Source organism: Brassica napus, chromosome C4 (genome assembly GCF_020379485.1).
Source record: "Brassica napus cultivar Da-Ae chromosome C4, Da-Ae, whole genome shotgun sequence".
In the NCBI taxonomy this organism is placed as follows: domain Eukaryota; kingdom Viridiplantae; phylum Streptophyta; class Magnoliopsida; order Brassicales; family Brassicaceae; genus Brassica; species Brassica napus.
This window is the reverse complement of record NC_063447.1, coordinates 62,876,929-62,895,247: the sequence shown is the minus strand read 5'-3', so window position 1 is coordinate 62,895,247 and position 18,319 is coordinate 62,876,929. Positions and strand designations below refer to the sequence as shown.

The 18,319-nt window shown below is 32.3% G+C and overlaps 2 protein-coding genes across 7 annotated transcripts; both read left to right on the top strand.

Moving 5' to 3' along the window:
• Positions 1-2,894: 2,894 nt before the first annotated feature.
• LOC106392310 (protease Do-like 2, chloroplastic) lies at positions 2,895-6,903 on the top strand. 6 transcript variants are annotated; one of them, XR_007321990.1, is made up of 20 exons: positions 2,896-3,137; positions 3,210-3,347; positions 3,434-3,484; positions 3,566-3,639; positions 3,711-3,774; positions 3,844-3,888; positions 3,986-4,093; positions 4,165-4,242; positions 4,329-4,395; positions 4,538-4,596; positions 4,690-4,789; positions 4,878-4,957; positions 5,058-5,114; positions 5,196-5,299; positions 5,387-5,474; positions 5,547-5,632; positions 5,736-5,760; positions 5,861-5,932; positions 6,037-6,503; positions 6,722-6,903. XR_007321990.1 is itself a non-coding variant. In XM_013833126.3 (19 exons), the coding sequence occupies exons 1-19, from the start codon at positions 3,021-3,023 to the stop codon at positions 6,391-6,393; spliced, it is 1,770 nt and encodes a 589-aa protein (XP_013688580.1). In that variant the 5' UTR covers positions 2,896-3,020; the 3' UTR covers positions 6,394-6,700. The 6 variants fall into 6 exon arrangements, 3 of the variants coding, with proteins under 3 accessions (XP_048609482.1, XP_013688580.1, XP_048609483.1); XR_001278749.3 differs by having other exon boundaries at positions 3,431-3,484; XR_007321989.1 differs by having other exon boundaries at positions 3,431-3,484; positions 3,711-3,888.
• Positions 6,722-8,018, top strand: LOC106392311 (classical arabinogalactan protein 26). Its single transcript, XM_013833128.3, has 2 exons — positions 6,722-6,911; positions 7,018-8,018. The coding sequence occupies exon 2, from the start codon at positions 7,041-7,043 to the stop codon at positions 7,458-7,460; it is 420 nt and encodes a 139-aa protein (XP_013688582.1). The 5' UTR covers positions 6,722-6,911; positions 7,018-7,040; the 3' UTR covers positions 7,461-8,018.
• Positions 8,019-18,319: the final 10,301 nt, after the last annotated feature.

Sequence of the window (18,319 nt, the reverse complement as noted above, 5' to 3'; positions counted from 1 at the left end):
AACATAACTTAATAACCCTAGCAAGGGAGGTTACATACCTGAACACAAAAACTAAAACCCAGAAAATGAAAAAACCAAACTGACGATTAGAAGATGCATACTAATCCCAGTGACACAAGCCGGCGGCTGAAAGATAATCAACCCCAGAACCAAAACAATCATAAACAAAGTTTTAACTACCTTAAATGAGACTCAACACCGATCAAGAAGAAACAAAATCAGCATATAGACCTTCTTTTATTTGCTGTGTATTGAACCTTGTGCGCACCTCTGCTCCATTGAGTGTCAAAGCTTTTAGACCTTCTTTAATTTTAGACTCAGACTCAATCTAGATCATTTCTAAGAGCAATTTCAACAAAGAGTTCTCACAAAATTTCTAAATATTATAAGCAAAAAAAAATTAAGGAAAGGAAAGAGAAACAGAGAAAAGGTTCTCACAAAAAAAACATCTGAAATCTCCATTTGGTACTCAATTGCTAAATATCTTATTTTGATTGTTCTGTTTTAAAAATAAAATAAAATGTAATTTAATTATTTAAACAAAAATTTATTAAATATATTTTTTCTGAAAACACAAGTGGAGGTTGTTCAAAAGGAAAAAAAAAATAAGCGGGGTTGTAAACGTTAAAGTTGCTCTAAAGCAGAAAGCAAAATGTATCTCCAAAAAAAAAAAAAAGATTTGATTTTATTGACTTTGATTAGTTAAATGAAATATTAATTAGATTAGTGAAAGGGATCTGATATTTATCTCTAGTCATACAATCAATCAATAAATCAATTGATCATCCGGTTAAACATGAACATTAATCACCATGCAACTAGAGTAAAAAACAAGCAGTGGAAGTGGAACCCACCCACATGAACAAGTAAAATGGGCAGAGCAGTCTTTCTATAAAACAAAACGAAAAAGGCCCATTGATGTTAAAAGGTCCATTATGATCCAGTGTCGGGGGGGGGGGGGGGTGTTAATGACCAAAATATCCCGAGAGGAGCAAAAGTGGATAAGAAAAACTATGGAAAAAAGAGAAATAAGAGTCCGACTCCGTCCTCCCTCACCAGTCTTCTTCTTCTCCCTCAGTCGTCTGTAGCCGGCGTTGGACATGGCTGTCTCGGTAGCATGCTGCGGCGTCTCCTTCGTAAATGCACCCGCTAAACTCCTCCAATCTTCGTCAGCCCTCTGTTTCCGAGCTAGCTCGAGTTGTAAACTAAACCCAGAGGTACTGATACAATTCCCAATTCAAAGTTGTTTTGTTAGCAAGCAGCTTCTTCCAATGTCTTTGATCTTACAGAAGAAGAAGTACACATTGAGAGTGAGAGATGAACATAGTAGTAACGATGGACCCCAACCGATGGCTTTCAAGTCGTCGCCGTTTGGGTCTTCTCAACAGAAAAAGGATAAAAAGGTGACACATCAAACTTGGTTGTGTTCATATATTTCTCTTTATTTTTTCTATCAGAGAATTATGACAAGAGACACAAGAAGTTACGGATTGTACAAGTATATATATATATATATATATATACATACATATATGCAAGCACAATGTGGCCATTATAGTTGACGACGACAATGTCTCTTTAAATTTTATTTTACGATCGCTTTCCTAGTCATGATGCATAGTTGTTAAAGAAGACGTGAGTTTGTATGTAAATTAATCACGTGCGAGTAGTAGGCGTCTAGAAGGGCGGTGTATACTAAATTAACAACGTGCGTGTTTTAACAAAAACTTGTACTAATATATGTAATAAAATTATAAAAGCAATTGCCAAATTTGAAATTGAAGCGTATATTAGCATATGCTTTTATCAAGTATTCTAGAAGAGACAAATCACTAATTCCAAATTTCAGACACAATACACCCACAAGTGGTCAAAGTGTCAAAGCTTTTTTTTTTTGGTCATCTGATGTTTTAATATTGAAACATAACTTAATAACCCTAGCAAGGGAGGTTACATACCTGAACACAAAAACTAAAACCCAGAAAATGAAAAAACCAAACTGACGATTAGAAGATGCATACTAATCCCAGTGACACAAGCCGGCGGCTGAAAGATAATCAACCCCAGAACCAAAACAATCATAAACAAAGTTTTAACTACCTTAAATGAGACTCAACACCGATCAAGAAGAAACAAAATCAGCATATAGACCTTCTTTTATTTGCTGTGTATTGAACCTTGTGCGCACCTCTGCTCCATTGAGTGTCAAAGCTTTTAGACCTTCTTTAATTTTAGACTCAGACTCAATCTAGATCATTTCTAAGAGCAATTTCAACAAAGAGTTCTCACAAAATTTCTAAATATTATAAGCAAAAAAAAATTAAGGAAAGGAAAGAGAAACAGAGAAAAGGTTCTCACAAAAAAAACATCTGAAATCTCCATTTGGTACTCAATTGCTAAATATCTTATTTTGATTGTTCTGTTTTAAAAATAAAATAAAATGTAATTTAATTATTTAAACAAAAATTTATTAAATATATTTTTTCTGAAAACACAAGTGGAGGTTGTTCAAAAGGAAAAAAAAAATAAGCGGGGTTGTAAACGTTAAAGTTGCTCTAAAGCAGAAAGCAAAATGTATCTCCAAAAAAAAAAAAAAAGATTTGATTTTATTGACTTTGATTAGTTAAATGAAATATTAATTAGATTAGTGAAAGGGATCTGATATTTATCTCTAGTCATACAATCAATCAATAAATCAATTGATCATCCGGTTAAACATGAACATTAATCACCATGCAACTAGAGTAAAAAACAAGCAGTGGAAGTGGAACCCACCCACATGAACAAGTAAAATGGGCAGAGCAGTCTTTCTATAAAACAAAACGAAAAAGGCCCATTGATGTTAAAAGGTCCATTATGATCCAGTGTCGGGGGGGGGGGGGGTGTTAATGACCAAAATATCCCGAGAGGAGCAAAAGTGGATAAGAAAAACTATGGAAAAAAGAGAAATAAGAGTCCGACTCCGTCCTCCCTCACCAGTCTTCTTCTTCTCCCTCAGTCGTCTGTAGCCGGCGTTGGACATGGCTGTCTCGGTAGCATGCTGCGGCGTCTCCTTCGTAAATGCACCCGCTAAACTCCTCCAATCTTCGTCAGCCCTCTGTTTCCGAGCTAGCTCGAGTTGTAAACTAAACCCAGAGGTACTGATACAATTCCCAATTCAAAGTTGTTTTGTTAGCAAGCAGCTTCTTCCAATGTCTTTGATCTTACAGAAGAAGAAGTACACATTGAGAGTGAGAGATGAACATAGTAGTAACGATGGACCCCAACCGATGGCTTTCAAGTCGTCGCCGTTTGGGTCTTCTCAACAGAAAAAGGATAAAAAGGAGTCTCAGCCTACTGATTTGCGGGTACTGCTTCTCCTTTTCACATTTTATTTATTTAATTTTGGTCAATGACTGACTCTAATCTAATAATTGACATTTCCACATAGCAGACTGATCCTGCCAAGATTCACGATGCTTCCTTTCTCGACGCCGTTGTTAAGGTTTACACTTTTCTTCTCCATTCAATCATTTTAACCCTATCTACTTGCTTCCTTCATTATCCTCTGGTTGTTGTTTCTCAGGTTTACTGCACTCATACAGCGCCTGATTACTCCCTCCCTTGGCAGAAGCAACGACAGTTTACCAGCACTGGAAGGCAACTCTCTTCATTTTCAGATTCTTTCTTTTATTTCTCTCTATGTCCTTATGAGTTAATTGCGTGTGCAGTGCTTTTATGATTGGAGATGGCAAGCTCTTGACCAATGCCCACTGCGTCGAACATGATACCCAGGTTTACTTTCCCCTTCTTTTCTACTTTCCCCTTTTCTTCTTCTTCTTCTTAACTTTCTTTCTTGATCAGGTTAAAGTTAAGAGAAGAGGAGATGATAGAAAGTACGTGGCTAAGGTTAGTTTCTGCATCCTGCATCCTTACTTACTTTTGTGTTTTTATCTTCTGCTTTGATTTACCCACCACTATTCTAATTCTTTGTATCTCTGTTCAGGTTTTGGTAAGAGGTGTGGACTGTGACATCGCTTTGCTCTCTGTAGAAAGCGAGGATTTCTGGAAAGGAGCTGAACCACTTCGCTTTGGCCATTTACCCCGCCTTCAGGTTCTCATCACATAATTCTCCTCCTCTTTTCATTTTGTTCATAGCTTTTCATTGTTTCCCTTGATTTTCAGGATTCAGTTACTGTCGTTGGGTATCCTCTGGGAGGAGATACTATCTCTGTTACAAAAGGGGTTGTATCACGTATCGAGGTTTCCCCATATCTTTGACTTTACTTTCTGTGCCCCACCATATTGCTGTGTATAGAGGTTTGAAAAACTTTGGGAATGCAATGCAGGTAACATCATATGCTCATGGATCATCTGACTTGCTTGGCATTCAAATCGACGCAGCAATTAATCCAGGTCAGTGGAAGTGGATCATATCTAATTATATGGTTTTCCTTATTGCACTTTGCTCTAAAACTTGAATATGACCTTTTCTTTTCACGGAGGACATTCATCTGTATTATTGTGATAGCCACTTCTTAAACTTGTTAGATTTTAGGGAATAGTGGTGGCCCTGCTTTCAACGACCAGGGGGAATGTATTGGAGTAGCATTTCAGGTAATCTCTTTGGTGGGATATTCAGCTAGCTGCATAGCATCTATTTTCGAATTCTCTTTCCAAACCTATGCCCTCACAGGAGACTTCTTACAGGTTTACAGATCCGAAGAGACCGAAAATATTGGATACGTTATTCCAACAACAGTTGTTTCTCACTTCTTGACTGATTATGAGAGGAACGCAAAGTACACTGGTAAGAAGAGTTTTCTCATATGGTAATCTTCTGGTTGAGCCTTTCTGTCATTCTTGTTTATTAATTTTTAAAGCTATTACTCCTGCAGGTTACCCTTGCCTTGGAGTATTGCTGCAGAAATTGGAAAATCCAGCTCTGCGGGAGTGCCTAAAAGTCCCTACAAATGAGGTACATTTGCTTTGCTACGTTGTGTGTCTTTTGTATGATAAGCCAACATAGATTTTTACTTCCACTTTACTCTCAAGGTGATTTAACTTTAATTTTGAAGGGGGTGTTGGTGCGAAGAGTTGAACCTACATCTGATGCAAGTAAAGTCCTGAAGGAGGTAAACCGCATTGATCTTAGGATTTTTATTTCCACAATCAATTTTTTTTTGATTTGTGACTAGTGCTAATTGTTGAATCAGGGAGATGTGATTGTAAGTTTTGATGATCTACGTGTGGGATGTGAAGGAACTGTACCCTTCAGATCAAGTGAACGCATTGCATTCCGTTATCTCATCAGTCAAAAGTAAAAGGCATCTCTTTCTGTTGTCCACAAGTGTAATGATTTACTTTGCTGTTCTTTATTTTGTGGCTTTTCATTGTACTTGAACAGATTTGCAGGTGATATCGTAGAGCTTGGTATCATTAGAGCAGGAGAACCTAAGAAAGTTCAAGTTGTTCTGAGGCCAAGAGTGCACCTGGTATGACTGTCTGCATCTACCAATTTTTAAGCTTCCCATACTAAAGCTCCATCGCCTTTCATGATTAAACAGGTCCCGTACCATATTGATGGAGGTCAGCCATCATACATAATAATTGCTGGTTTGGTGTTTACTCCGCTCTCAGAACCCCTGATAGAGTATGTTCTCCTCAGTTTTGCTAGTATGCAAAAGAAAATATAAACATTTCTTCATTTTTTCGCAAATGCCTAATTGTTTTTTTTTTTGGGGGGGTATGAACAGGGAGGAATGCGAGGACAGCATAGGCGTAAGCTCACTCTAATAAACTTTGTGTTAGGTTAATTTATAAATCGAGCGTAACTGCTTTTGCATTCTCATTCTTAGTCTGTCTTCCTCCCAATTTGTAGTTGAAATTGCTAACAAAGGCACGCTACTCCGTGGCAAGGTTCAGAGGAGAACAAATCGTCATCCTATCACAGGCAAGCCATAACGACGTTTTGTTTCCATGTGCATTTTGGCGAATGTAATAGCACTCTTCTTTAGTTTTAGTTTTTTTTTTCTCATTGGATGAGCATATTTGTAGGTTTTGGCAAATGAAGTAAACATTGGCTATGAAGACATGAACAACCAGCAGGTCCTGAAGTTCAATGGAACTCATATAAGAAACATCCATCATCTGGCACACCTCATTGACATGTGCAATGACAAGTACCTGGTTTTTGAGTTTGAAGACAACTATGTCGCCGTGTTGGAGAGAGAAGCTTCGAATTCGGCTTCTTTGTGCATCCTCAAAGACTATGGAATTCCCTCAGAAAGATCCGCTGATCTGCGTGAGCCATATGTAGATCCAGTACATGACAACGAAGCACTTGACCAAGGTTTTGGAGACAGCCCTGTGTCAAATCTAGAAATTGGCTTCGATGGACTGGTGTGGGCATAAGGGTTCAGAGAAACAGAGTTTAAAAAAAAAAAAAAAAATCCGCAGACGGAAGCTGCTGGGAGCTTCCCATAGCCTATGGGAAAGCTCTCAGATTCATACTCATTCATAAGGTCTTGACCTGTTCCAAGCTCAGTTTATTTATTTCTTCAGATCTCTAGGGGCTGAATTTGATAGAAAATTCCCCATAAGATTGTTCTCCCTTGTGTTCAGATGAGTGTAGTAGTCTAGTGGAAGAAAGTCAACATTTTATACTTAATGTCTGATTTTGATGAGAAATGAAATGCAGTAATGTCTGCTCTTACCATAATTAAACCTATGATTATTGCAGAAACAGGAACAAGTTAAAAGCTGGCACTCACTTCAATATCGAGGGAAGAGCTTCACGGGACTCTACTTTGCTTTTATTTTTTTTTATTACTTAGTTTGTTTTCTACTCAGAATATCAAAACATCCAAACACTCCTACACAAATCAAAACATGACAAATCACGTTTCATGTGATCTGCCCTTATGCAAAAGGTCCACAACTAAACCCACCAATCTTGTCTTTTATCTTCCCTATAGCTGTATATCTTTTCTTGTTCAATTTCTCGTCCTTTTTTAACCTCCTAAGGTCTCTTCTCAGATACTCATTCACAGAAAGAAACCATGACCGTCGTCTCTCTGTTAGTCGCCTTCACCGTTGTTGCACTCTGTTTACACTCTTCAACATCTGAGTTCCTGAAGTTTCAGCTTTCCACCATATCAGCTGCACCTACGTTTTTGCCTGAAGCTCCTTCGAGTTTCTCAGCTTCACCTCCGGAGGCTATGTCTCCAGATATATCTCCTCTGTTCCCTACTCCAGGTTCAAGCGAAACGTCTCCTTCTCCGTCAGAATCTTTTGACATCCCGACAATCCCCTCGAGCCTTAGTCCACCAAATCCAGATGCCGTCTCTCCTGATCCTCTGCTTGACTCTTCTCCCGTGGGGTCTCCTCTTCCTGCTTCTTCCTCTGTTTCTCTGGTCTCGTCACCACTCTCTCTGCTTCTGGCCTTCCCCATGTTAATGCTAGCTTTCTGCAGATTCTAATAAATTATTTTGAAACAGAGTAAGAGAGTAAGCCCTCTTTGACATCTTGCTTGAAGAAAAAGATTCACAATGTATTCTTTTTACTCTATGCTTGTTTATGAAACTTTATTTTTCTTGTATAATTTAATACTACTATTGTTCGTGTGAGGAGGCTCTATGCCATCTGGCCGGTGCAGTTGTTGCACTTGTAACGGTTGATATGAGTAGTGGGCCTTCCCGTGGGATGCGTCTTTATAAAATCACCTGCTACAACTTTCTTCATAAATGTTCAAGTGGAACAATTGTGTAAGGGAGTTGTAGAGTGCTCATTAAGCTTCACGAAAGCTTTATCAAAATCAATGCCATAAAATTCTGTTTGTGCTTGCGTTCTTGAGTTAAAAGCCTTTAGGGGCCAGACCCCATGGGAGAAGAGTCAAGTGTTGTATGTCTTCATCTGATTGAATGTGATTGAGTTGTTGTCTTTGTAATAACTTGGTTCAAGTATTGTATGTCTTCATCAAACCATTTCTCTTTGTAATTCTTTGGATTTCAAAAAAAATCGTGAATCACTTTGTCAAATTATACAAGTGACATGATATACAAGTAACTTTTCTCCTAAACAATATCATTGTAACCAAATTTAATTTAAGAAAAACACTGTTTCACAGTACTGAAAACAAAACCAATCAACTTAAACAAGAAATCCCACATTGTAATAAAACAATTTATAGTTGTGTGTAATAAAAAGAGAAAACCAAATCAAAACACCACCAGAGCTCGAATCGTCATCACTGAAGCTGGAATCGTCATCGCTGGATCTCGAATCATCATCACCGGAGCTCGAATCATCATCGCAGGAACTCCTTATGTTTTATAGGGGAAAAGTTACAAGAATCTCTTTCCTCTCTCTCTCGTTTTTTAAGGTAAAATAAGAAATGAAAAAAAAAGTGGGTCCATGTAATCGCATGACCCATTTCGGTCCATCCCGCAAAAGGCCCAGTCCAGCAAAGATCCGTCCCGCGAGGTCCGCAAATTTACGGGCCTAGAAAACCTCTTCCCAATACCGTCCTGCGACATTCCTTTACGGGCCAGACTCGCAGTCCAAGTCCATGATTGCCATCTCTAAGTATATATAACATTTATCGAAAAACTCAATATTTTTTCGTAGAGATTAGCACATAGATTTTTGAGAAAAATTGAAAAATATGACAAAACTGTTTTAATGCATAGTTGCATCATGCACTAACATATGATGAAGGTCAAAGAAGTTTGAAACCTTTGTTGTCTCCGTTTCTCTAGAGAATAACGATTTTATATTGGTTAGTCTACCAATTTGAGGAGTATTATGAAGTTTTACTAAATTAATAGATAAAAAATTAAAACGATGCTCATATACCAAAAAAGGAGTTTAATATACAATAATACCAATGTAGAATGTATTTAGAAATTTTAAAACGACACTAAAGATCATAGACTTCATATATAAATCATTCACCGAAAAACTCAATATTTTCGTAGTGGTTGTTAACACATAGATTTTTGAGAAAAAATTGAAAAATATGACAGTACTGTTTTAATGCATAGTGCATCATGCACTAACATATGATGAAGGTCAAAGAGGTTTGGAACCTTTCTTGTCTCCGTTTCTCTAGAGAATAACGATTTTATAGTGGTTAACCCACCAATTTAAGGAGATTATGAAGTTTTACTAAATTAGTTGATAAAAAATTAAAACAATGTCCATGTACCATGAAAGAGAGATTAATATGCATTAATAAAAATTTAGAATGTGTTTAGAAATTTTAAAACAACACTAAAGATCATAGGTTTCAGTATATAGAGCATTTACTGACAAACTCAATATTTTCATAGGGGTTATAACACAAAGATTTTGAGAAAAATTGAAAAATATGAAAATACTGTTTTAATGCATAGTTGCATCATGCACTAACATATGATGAAGGTCAAAGATGTTTGGACCTTTGTTGTCTTCGTTTCTCTAGAGAATTGCGATTTTATATTAGTTAGTCCATCAATTTAGGCAGTAGTATGAAATTTTACTAAATTAATTGATAAAAAATCAAAACGATGCACATGTACCATAAAAGCGAGTTTACCATACATTAATACAAATCTAGAATGTGTTTAGAAATTATAAAACAACACTAAAGATCATAGGCTTCGATATATAGAGCATTTACGGAAAAACTCAAAATTTTGTGGGGGTTAACACATATATTTTGAGAAAAATTGAAAAATATGAAAATGCTGTTTTAATGCATAGTTGCATCGTGCACTAACATATGATGAAGGTCAAAGAGGTTTGGAACCTTTGTTGTCTCCGTTTCTCTAGAGAATTGCGATTTTATAGTGGTAAGTCCACCAATTTAGGGAGTATTATGAAGTTTTACTAAATTAATTGATAAAAAATTAAAACGATGTCCATGTGCCATGAAAGAGAATTTAATATACATTAATACAAATGCAGAATGTCTTTAGAAATTTTAAAACAACACTAAAGATCATAGGCTTCATATATAGATCATTTACCGAAAAACTCAATATTTTTGTAGTGGTTGTTAACACATAGATTTTTGAGAAAAACTGAAGAATATGACAGTACTGTTTTAATGCATAGTTGCATCATGCGCACTAACATATGATGAAGGTCAAAGAGTTTTGAAACCTTTCTTGTCTTCGTTTCTATAGAGAATAGCGATTTTATATTGGTTAACCCACCAATTTAAGGAGTATTATGAAGTTTTACTAAATTAATTCATAAAAAATTAAAACGATGTCCATGTACCATGAAAGAGAGATTAATATGCATTAATACAAATTTAGAATGCGTTTATAAATTTTAAAACAACACTAAAGATCATAGGCTTCAGTATATAGAGCATTTACCGAAAAATTCAATATTTTCGTAGAGGTTGTTAACACATAGATTTTTGAGAAAAATTGAAAAATATGACAATGTTGTTTTAATGCATAGTTGCATCCTGCACTAACATATGATGAAGGTCAAAGAGGTTTGGAACCTTTGTTGTCTCCGTTTCTCTAGAGAATTGCGATTTTATAGTGGTTTGTCCACCAATTTAGCGAGTATTATGAAGTTTTACTAAATTCATTGATAAAAAATCATAACGATGCCCATGTACCTTAAAAGAGAATTTGACATACATTAATACAAATACATAATGTGTTTAGAAATTTTAAAACAACACTAAAGATCATAGGCTTCAGTATATAGAGCATTTACCGAAGTGGGGGTTAACACATATATTTTGAGAAAAATTGAAAAATATGAAAAATATGAAAATACTGTTTTAATGCATAGTTGCATCATCCACTAACATATGATGAAGGTCAAATAGGTTTGGAACATTTGTTCTCTCCATTTCTCTAGAGAATTGCGATTTTATAGTGGTTAGTCCACTTATTTAAGGAATATTATGAAATTTTATTAAATTAATTGATAAAAATCATCACGATTTCCATGTACCATAAAATAGAATTTAACATACATTAATACAAATGTAGAATGTGTTTAGAAATTTTAAAACAACACTAAAGATCATAGGCTTCAGTATACATAGCTTTTATTGAAAAACTCAATATTTTCGTAGGGGTTAACACATATATTTTGAGAAAAATTGAAAAATATGAAAATACTGTTTTAATGCATAGTTGCATCATGCACTAACATATGATGAAGGTCAAAGAGGTTTGGTACCTTTGTTGTCTCTGTGTCTCTAGAGAATTGTGAATTTATAGTGGTTAGTCCACCAATTTAGGAAGTATTATGAAATTTTTCAAAATTAATTAATAAAAAAGCATAACGATGTCTATGTACCATAAAAGAGAGTTTAACATACATTAATAAAAATGTAGAATGTGTTTAGAAATTTTAAAACAACGCTAAAGATCATAGGCTTCAGTATGTAGAATTTGTTTAGAAATTTTAAAACAACACTAAAGATCATAGGCTTCAGTATATAGAGCATTTACCGAAAAACACATATATTTTGAGAAAAATTGAAAAATATGAAAATATTGTTTTAATGCATAGTTGCTTCCTACACTAACATATGATGAATGTCAAAGATGTTTGAAACTTTTGTTGTCTCCGTTTCTCTAGAGAATTGTGATTTTATAGTAGTTAATCCACTAATTTAGAGAGTATTATGAAGTTTTACTAAATTAATTGATAAAAATTAAAATGATGCTCATGTAGCATAAGAGAGAGTTTAACATACATTAATACAAATGTAGAAAATGTTTAAATTTTTTTAAACAACACTAAAGATCCTAGTCTCCAGTATGCATAGCATTTATCGGAAAAAAACTAAAAGTTTTCGTAGGGGTTAACACATAGATTTTGAGAAAAGTTCAAAAATATAAAAATATTGTTTTAATGCATATTTGCATCCTGCACTAACATATGATGGATTTCAAAGAGGTTTAGAACCTTTGTTGTCTCCGTTTTTCTAGAGAATTACGATTTTATAGTGGTTAGTCCACCAATTTAGGGAGTGTTATGAAGTTTTTTTAAATTAATTGATAAAAAATTAAAACGATGCTCATATACCAAAAAAAAAGAGTTTAATATACATTAATACACATGTAGAATATATTTAGAAATTTTAAAACAACACTAAAGATCATAGGCTTTAATATGTAGAGCATTTACCGAAAAACTCAATATTTTCGTAGGGGTTGTTAACACATAGATTTTTGAAAAAAAATGAAAAATATGACATTGTTTTTTTAATGCATAGTTGCATTCTACACTAACATATGATGAAGGTCAAAGAGGTTTGAAACCTTTGTTGTCTCTGTTTCTCTAGAGAATTGCGATTTTATAGTCGTTAATCCACAAATTTAGAGTGTATTATGAAGTTTATTAAATTAATAGATAAAAAAATTAAAACGATGCCGATATACCATGAAAGAGAGTTTAATACACATTAATACCAATGTAGAATGTATTTAGAAATTTTCAAACGATAATAAAGATCCTAGGCTGCAGTATATAGAGCATATACGGAAAAACTCAATATTTTCGTAGGAGTAACACATAGATTTTGAAAAAATTGAAAAATATGAAAATACTTTTAATGCATAGTTGCATCATGCACTAACATATGATGAAGGTCAAAGATGTTTGGAACCTTTGTTGTCTCTGTTTCTCTAGAGAATTACGATTTTATAGTGGTTAGTCCACCAATTTAGGGAGTATTATGAAGTTTTACTAAATTAATTGACAAAAAATTAAAATGATGCATATATACCATAAAATAGAGTTTAATATTCACTAATTCACATGTAGAATGTATTTAGAAATTTTAAAACAATACTAAAGATCATAGGCTTCAGTATATAGATTATTTACCGAAAAACTCAATATTTTCATAGGGTTTATTAACACATAGATTTTTGAAAAAAAATGAAAAATATGACAATGTTTTTTTAATGCAAAATTGCATCATGCACTAACATATGATGACGGTCAAAGAGGTTTGAAACCTTTCTTGTCTCCGTTTCTCTAGAGAATAGCGATTTTTTAGTGGTTCGCCCACCAATTTAGGGTGTATTATGAAATTTTATTAAATTAATTGATAAAAATCAAAACGATGAACAAGTACCATAAAAGAGAGTTTAACATACATTAATACAAGAGTTTAACATACATAAATTTCGTAGAGGTTAACACATAGATTTTAAGAAAAATTCAAAATATAAAAATATTGTTTTAATGCATATTTGCATCCTGCACTAACATATGATTGATGTCAAAGAGGTTTAAAACCTTTGTTGTCTTCGTTTCTCTAGAGAAAAGTGATTTTTTAGTGGTTAGTCTACCAATTTATGGAGTATTATGAAGTTTTATTAAATTAATTGATAAAAATTTAAAACGATGCCCAAGTACGATGAAAGAGAGTTTAATATACATTAATAAAAATGTAAAATATGTTTAGAAATTTAAGACCAACACTAAAGATCATATGCTTCAATAAATGGAACATTTACTGAACATTTACTAGAGAATTACGATTTTATAGTTGTTAGTCCATCAATTTAGGGAGTGTTATGAACTTTTACTAAATCAATTGATAACAAATTAAAACGATGCACATGTACTATAAAAGAGAGTTTAACATACATTAATACAAATGTAGAAAGTGTTTAAAATTTTTAAAACAACACTAAAGATCCTAGGCTTTAATATACATAGCATTTATCGAAAAACTAAAAAAAATCGTAGGGGTTTACATATAGATTTTGAAAAAAATTGAAAAATATGAAAATACTTTTTTAATGCATAGTTTCATCTTGCACTAACATATGATGAATGTCAAAGAGGTTTAGAACCTTTGTTGTCTCCATTTCTCTAGAGAATAACGATTTTATAGAGGTTAATCCACCAATTTATAGAGTAATATGAAGTAATATTAAATTAACTGATAAAAAATTAAAACGATGCCCATGTACGATGAAAGATAGTTTAATATACCCTAAATAAAATGTAAAATATGTTTAGAAATTTAAGAATAACACTAAACATCATATGCTTCAATATATAGAACATTTACCGAAAAACTCAATATTTTTATAGGGGTTAGTTAACACATATATTTTGAGAAAATTTGAAAAATTTGAAAATTTTGAAAATTTTGTTTTAATGCATAGTTGCATCATGCACTAACATATGATGAAAGTCAAAGAAGTTTGGAACCATTGTTGTCTCCGTTTCTCTAGAGAATTGCGATTTTATAGTGGTTAGTCCACCAATTTAGGAAGTATTATGAAGTTTTACTAAATTAATTGATAAAAAAATAAAACGCTGCTCATATACCATGAAAGTGAGTTTAATATACATTAATACCAATGTAGAATGTATTTAGAAATATTAAAACAACACTAAGATTCCTAGGCTGCAGTATATAGAGCATTTACCTAAAAACTCAATATTTTCGTAGGGGTTATAACCCATAGATTTTGAGAAAAAATGAAAAATATAAAAATAATGTTTTAATGTATACATGCATTCTGCACTAACATATAATGAAGGTTAAAGAAGTTTGGAATCTTTGTTGTCTCTGTTTCTCTAGAGAATTGCAGTTTTATAGTGGTTAGTCCACCAATTTAGGGAGTATTATGAATTTTTACTAAATTAATTGATAAAAAATTAAAACAATGTCCATGTACCTTAAAAAAGAGTTTAATATACATGAATACAAATGAAGAAATTGTTTAGAAATTTTAAAACAACACTAAAGATCATAGGCTTCAGTATATAGAGCAGTTACCGAAAAACTCAATATTTTCGTGGGGGTTAACACATATATTTTGAGAAAATTTGAATAATATGAAAATATTATTTTAATGCATTGTTGCATCCTGCACTAACATATGATAAAGGTCAAAGAGGTTTGAAACTTTTGTTGTCTCCGTTTCTCTAGAGAATTACGATTTTATAATGGTTAATCCACCAATTTAGGGAGTATTATGAAGTTTTACTAAATTTATTGATAAAAAATTAAAACGGTGCACATGTACCATAAAAGAGAATTTAACATACATTAATACAAATGTAGAATGTGTTTAAAATTTTTAAAATAACACTAAAGATCCTAGGCTTCAATATACATAACATTTATCGAAAAACTAAAAAATTTCGTAGGGGTTAACAGATAGATTTTGATAAAAATTCAAAAATATGGAAATATTGTTTTAATGCATAGTTGCATCCTGCACTAACTTATGCTAGATATCAAATAGGTTTAGAACCTTTGTTGTCTCTGTTTCTCTAGAGAATAGCGATTTTATAGTGGTTAGTCCACCAATTTAGGGAGTATTATGAAGTTGTACTAAATTAATTGATAAAAAATTAAAACGATGCCCATGTACGATGAAAAGATAGTTTAATATACATTAATACAAATGTAAAATATGTTTAGAAATTTTAAAACAACATTAAATATCATAGGCTTCAGTATATAGAACATTTATCGAAAAACTAAATATTTGTTCGTAGAGGTTAACACATAGATTTTTGAGAAAAATTGAAAAATATGACAATATTGTTTTAATGCATAGTTGCATCCTGCACTAACATACGATGAAGGTCAAAGAGGTTTGAAACATTTATTGTCTCCGTTTCTCTAGAAAATAGCAATTTTATAGTGGTTAGTCCACCAATTTAAGGAGTATTATGAAGTTTTACTAAATTAATTGATAAAAAAATAAAAGGAAGCTCATGTACCATGAAAGATATTTTAATATACATTAATACAAATTTAGAATGTGTTTAGAAATTTTAAAACAACACTAAAGATCATAGACTTCAGAAAAAGAGCATTTACCGAAACATTCAATATTTTCGTAGGGGTTAACAGATAGATTTTGAGAAAAATTCAAAAATATGACAATATTGTTTTAATGCATAGTTGCATCATACACTAACATATGATGAAGGTCAAAAAGGTTTGGAACCTTTTATGTCTTCGTTTCTCTAGAGAATAGCAATTTTATAGTGGTTAGTCCACATATTTAGGGAGTATTATAAAGTTTTACTAAATTAATTGATAAAAAATTAAAAAGATGCCCATGCACCATGAAAGAGATTTTAATATACATTAATAAAAATTTAGAATGTGTTTATAAAGTTTAAAACAACATTAAAGATCATATGCTTCAATATATATAGCATTTACCAAAAAAACTCAATATTTTCGTAGTGGTTGTTAACACATAGATTTTGAGAAAATTTGAGAAATGTGACAATACTGTTTTAATGCATATTTGCATCATGAACTAACATTTGATGAAGATCAAAGTGGTTTGAAACCTTTGTTGTCTCTGTTTCTCTAGAAAATAGCGATTTTATAGTGGTTAGTCCACCAATTTAGGAAGTATTATGAGGTTTTACTAAATTAATTGTTTAAACTTTTAAATGATGTCCATGTACCATGAACGAGATTTTAATATACATCAATACAAATTGAGAATGTGTTTAGAAATTTTAAAACAACATTAAAGATCATAGGCTTCAGTATATAGAGCATTTACCGAAAAATTCAATATTTTCGTAGGAGTTAACACATAGATTTTGAGAAAAATAGAAAAATAGAAAAATATGACGATATTGATTTAATGCATAGTTGCATCATGCACTAACATATGACGAAGATCAAAGAGGTTTGGAACCTTTGTTGTCTTTGTTTCTCTAGAGAATAACGATTTTATAGTGTTTCGTACACCAATTTAAGGAGTATTATGAAATTTTCCTAAATTAATTGACAAAAAATTAAAACGATGATCATGTACCATGAAAGATAGTTTAATATACATCCATACAAATTTAGAATGTGTTTAGAAATTTTAAAACAACATTAAAGATCATATGCTTCAATATATAGAGCATTTACTGAAATACTCAATATTTTCATAGGGGTTAACACATAGGTTTTGAGAAAATAGAAAAATATGACAATATTGTTTTAATGAATAGTTGCATCATGCACTAACATATGATGAATATCAAAGAGGTTTGGAACCTTTGTTGTCTCCGTTTCTCTAGAGAATAACGATTTTATAGTGGTTAGTCCACCAATTTAGGGAGTATTATGAAGTTTTACTAAATTAATTGTTAAAACTTTTAAATGATGCCCATGTACCATGAACGAGATTTTAATATACATCAATACAAATTTAGAATGTGTTTAGAAATTTTAAAACAACATGAAAGATCATAGGCTTCAGTATATAGAGCATTTACCGAAAAATTCAATATTTTCATAGGAGTTAACACATAGATTTTGAGAAAAATAGAAAAATAGAAAAATATGACGATACTGATTTAATGCATAGTTACATCATGCACTAACATATGACGAAGATCAAAGAGGTTTGAAACCTTTGTTGTCTTTGTTTCTCTAGAGAATAACGATTTTATAGTGTTTCGTACACCAATTTAAGGAGTATTATGAAATTTTACTAAATTAATTGACAAAAAATTAAAACGATGATCATGTACCATGAAAAATAGTTTAATATACATCCATACAAATTTAGAATGTGTTTAGAAATTTTAAAACAACATTAAAGATCATATGCTTCAATATATAGAGCATTTACCGAAAAACTCAATATTTTCGTAGAGGTTAACACATAGGTTTTGAGAAAAATAGAAAAATATGACAATATTGTTTTAATGAATAGTTGCATCATGCACTAACATATGATGAATATCAAAGAGGTTTGGAACCTTCGTTGTCTCCGTTTCTCTAGAGAATAACGATTTTATAGTGGTTAGTCCACCAATTTAGGGAGTATTATGAAGTAATACTAAATTAATTGATAAAAAAAAAATTAAAACGATGTTCATATACCTTGAAAGAGAGTTTAATATACATCAATACAAATGTAGAATGTGTTTATTAATTTTAAAACAACACTAAAGATCATATGCTTCAATATACAGAGCATTTACCGAAAAATTCAATATTTTCGTAGGGGGTTAAACACATAGATTTTGAGAAAAATTCAAAGGTATGACAATATTGTTTTATTGCATAGTTGGATCATTCACTAACATATGATGAAAGTCAAAGAGGTTTGGAACCTTTGTTGTCTCCGTTTCTCTAGAGAATTGCTATTTTATAGTGGTTAGTCCACCAATTTATAGAGTATTATAAAGTTTTACTAAATTAATTGATAAAAAATTAAAATGATATCCATGTACCATAAAAGAGAGTGCAATATATATTAATACAAATGTGGAATGTGCGTAGAAAATCAAACTGGATTGGGTTCAATTATGAATATCTCACATGTTGCTGTCTAAAACTGTTGTTGCTTGCTGTGATTGTTCA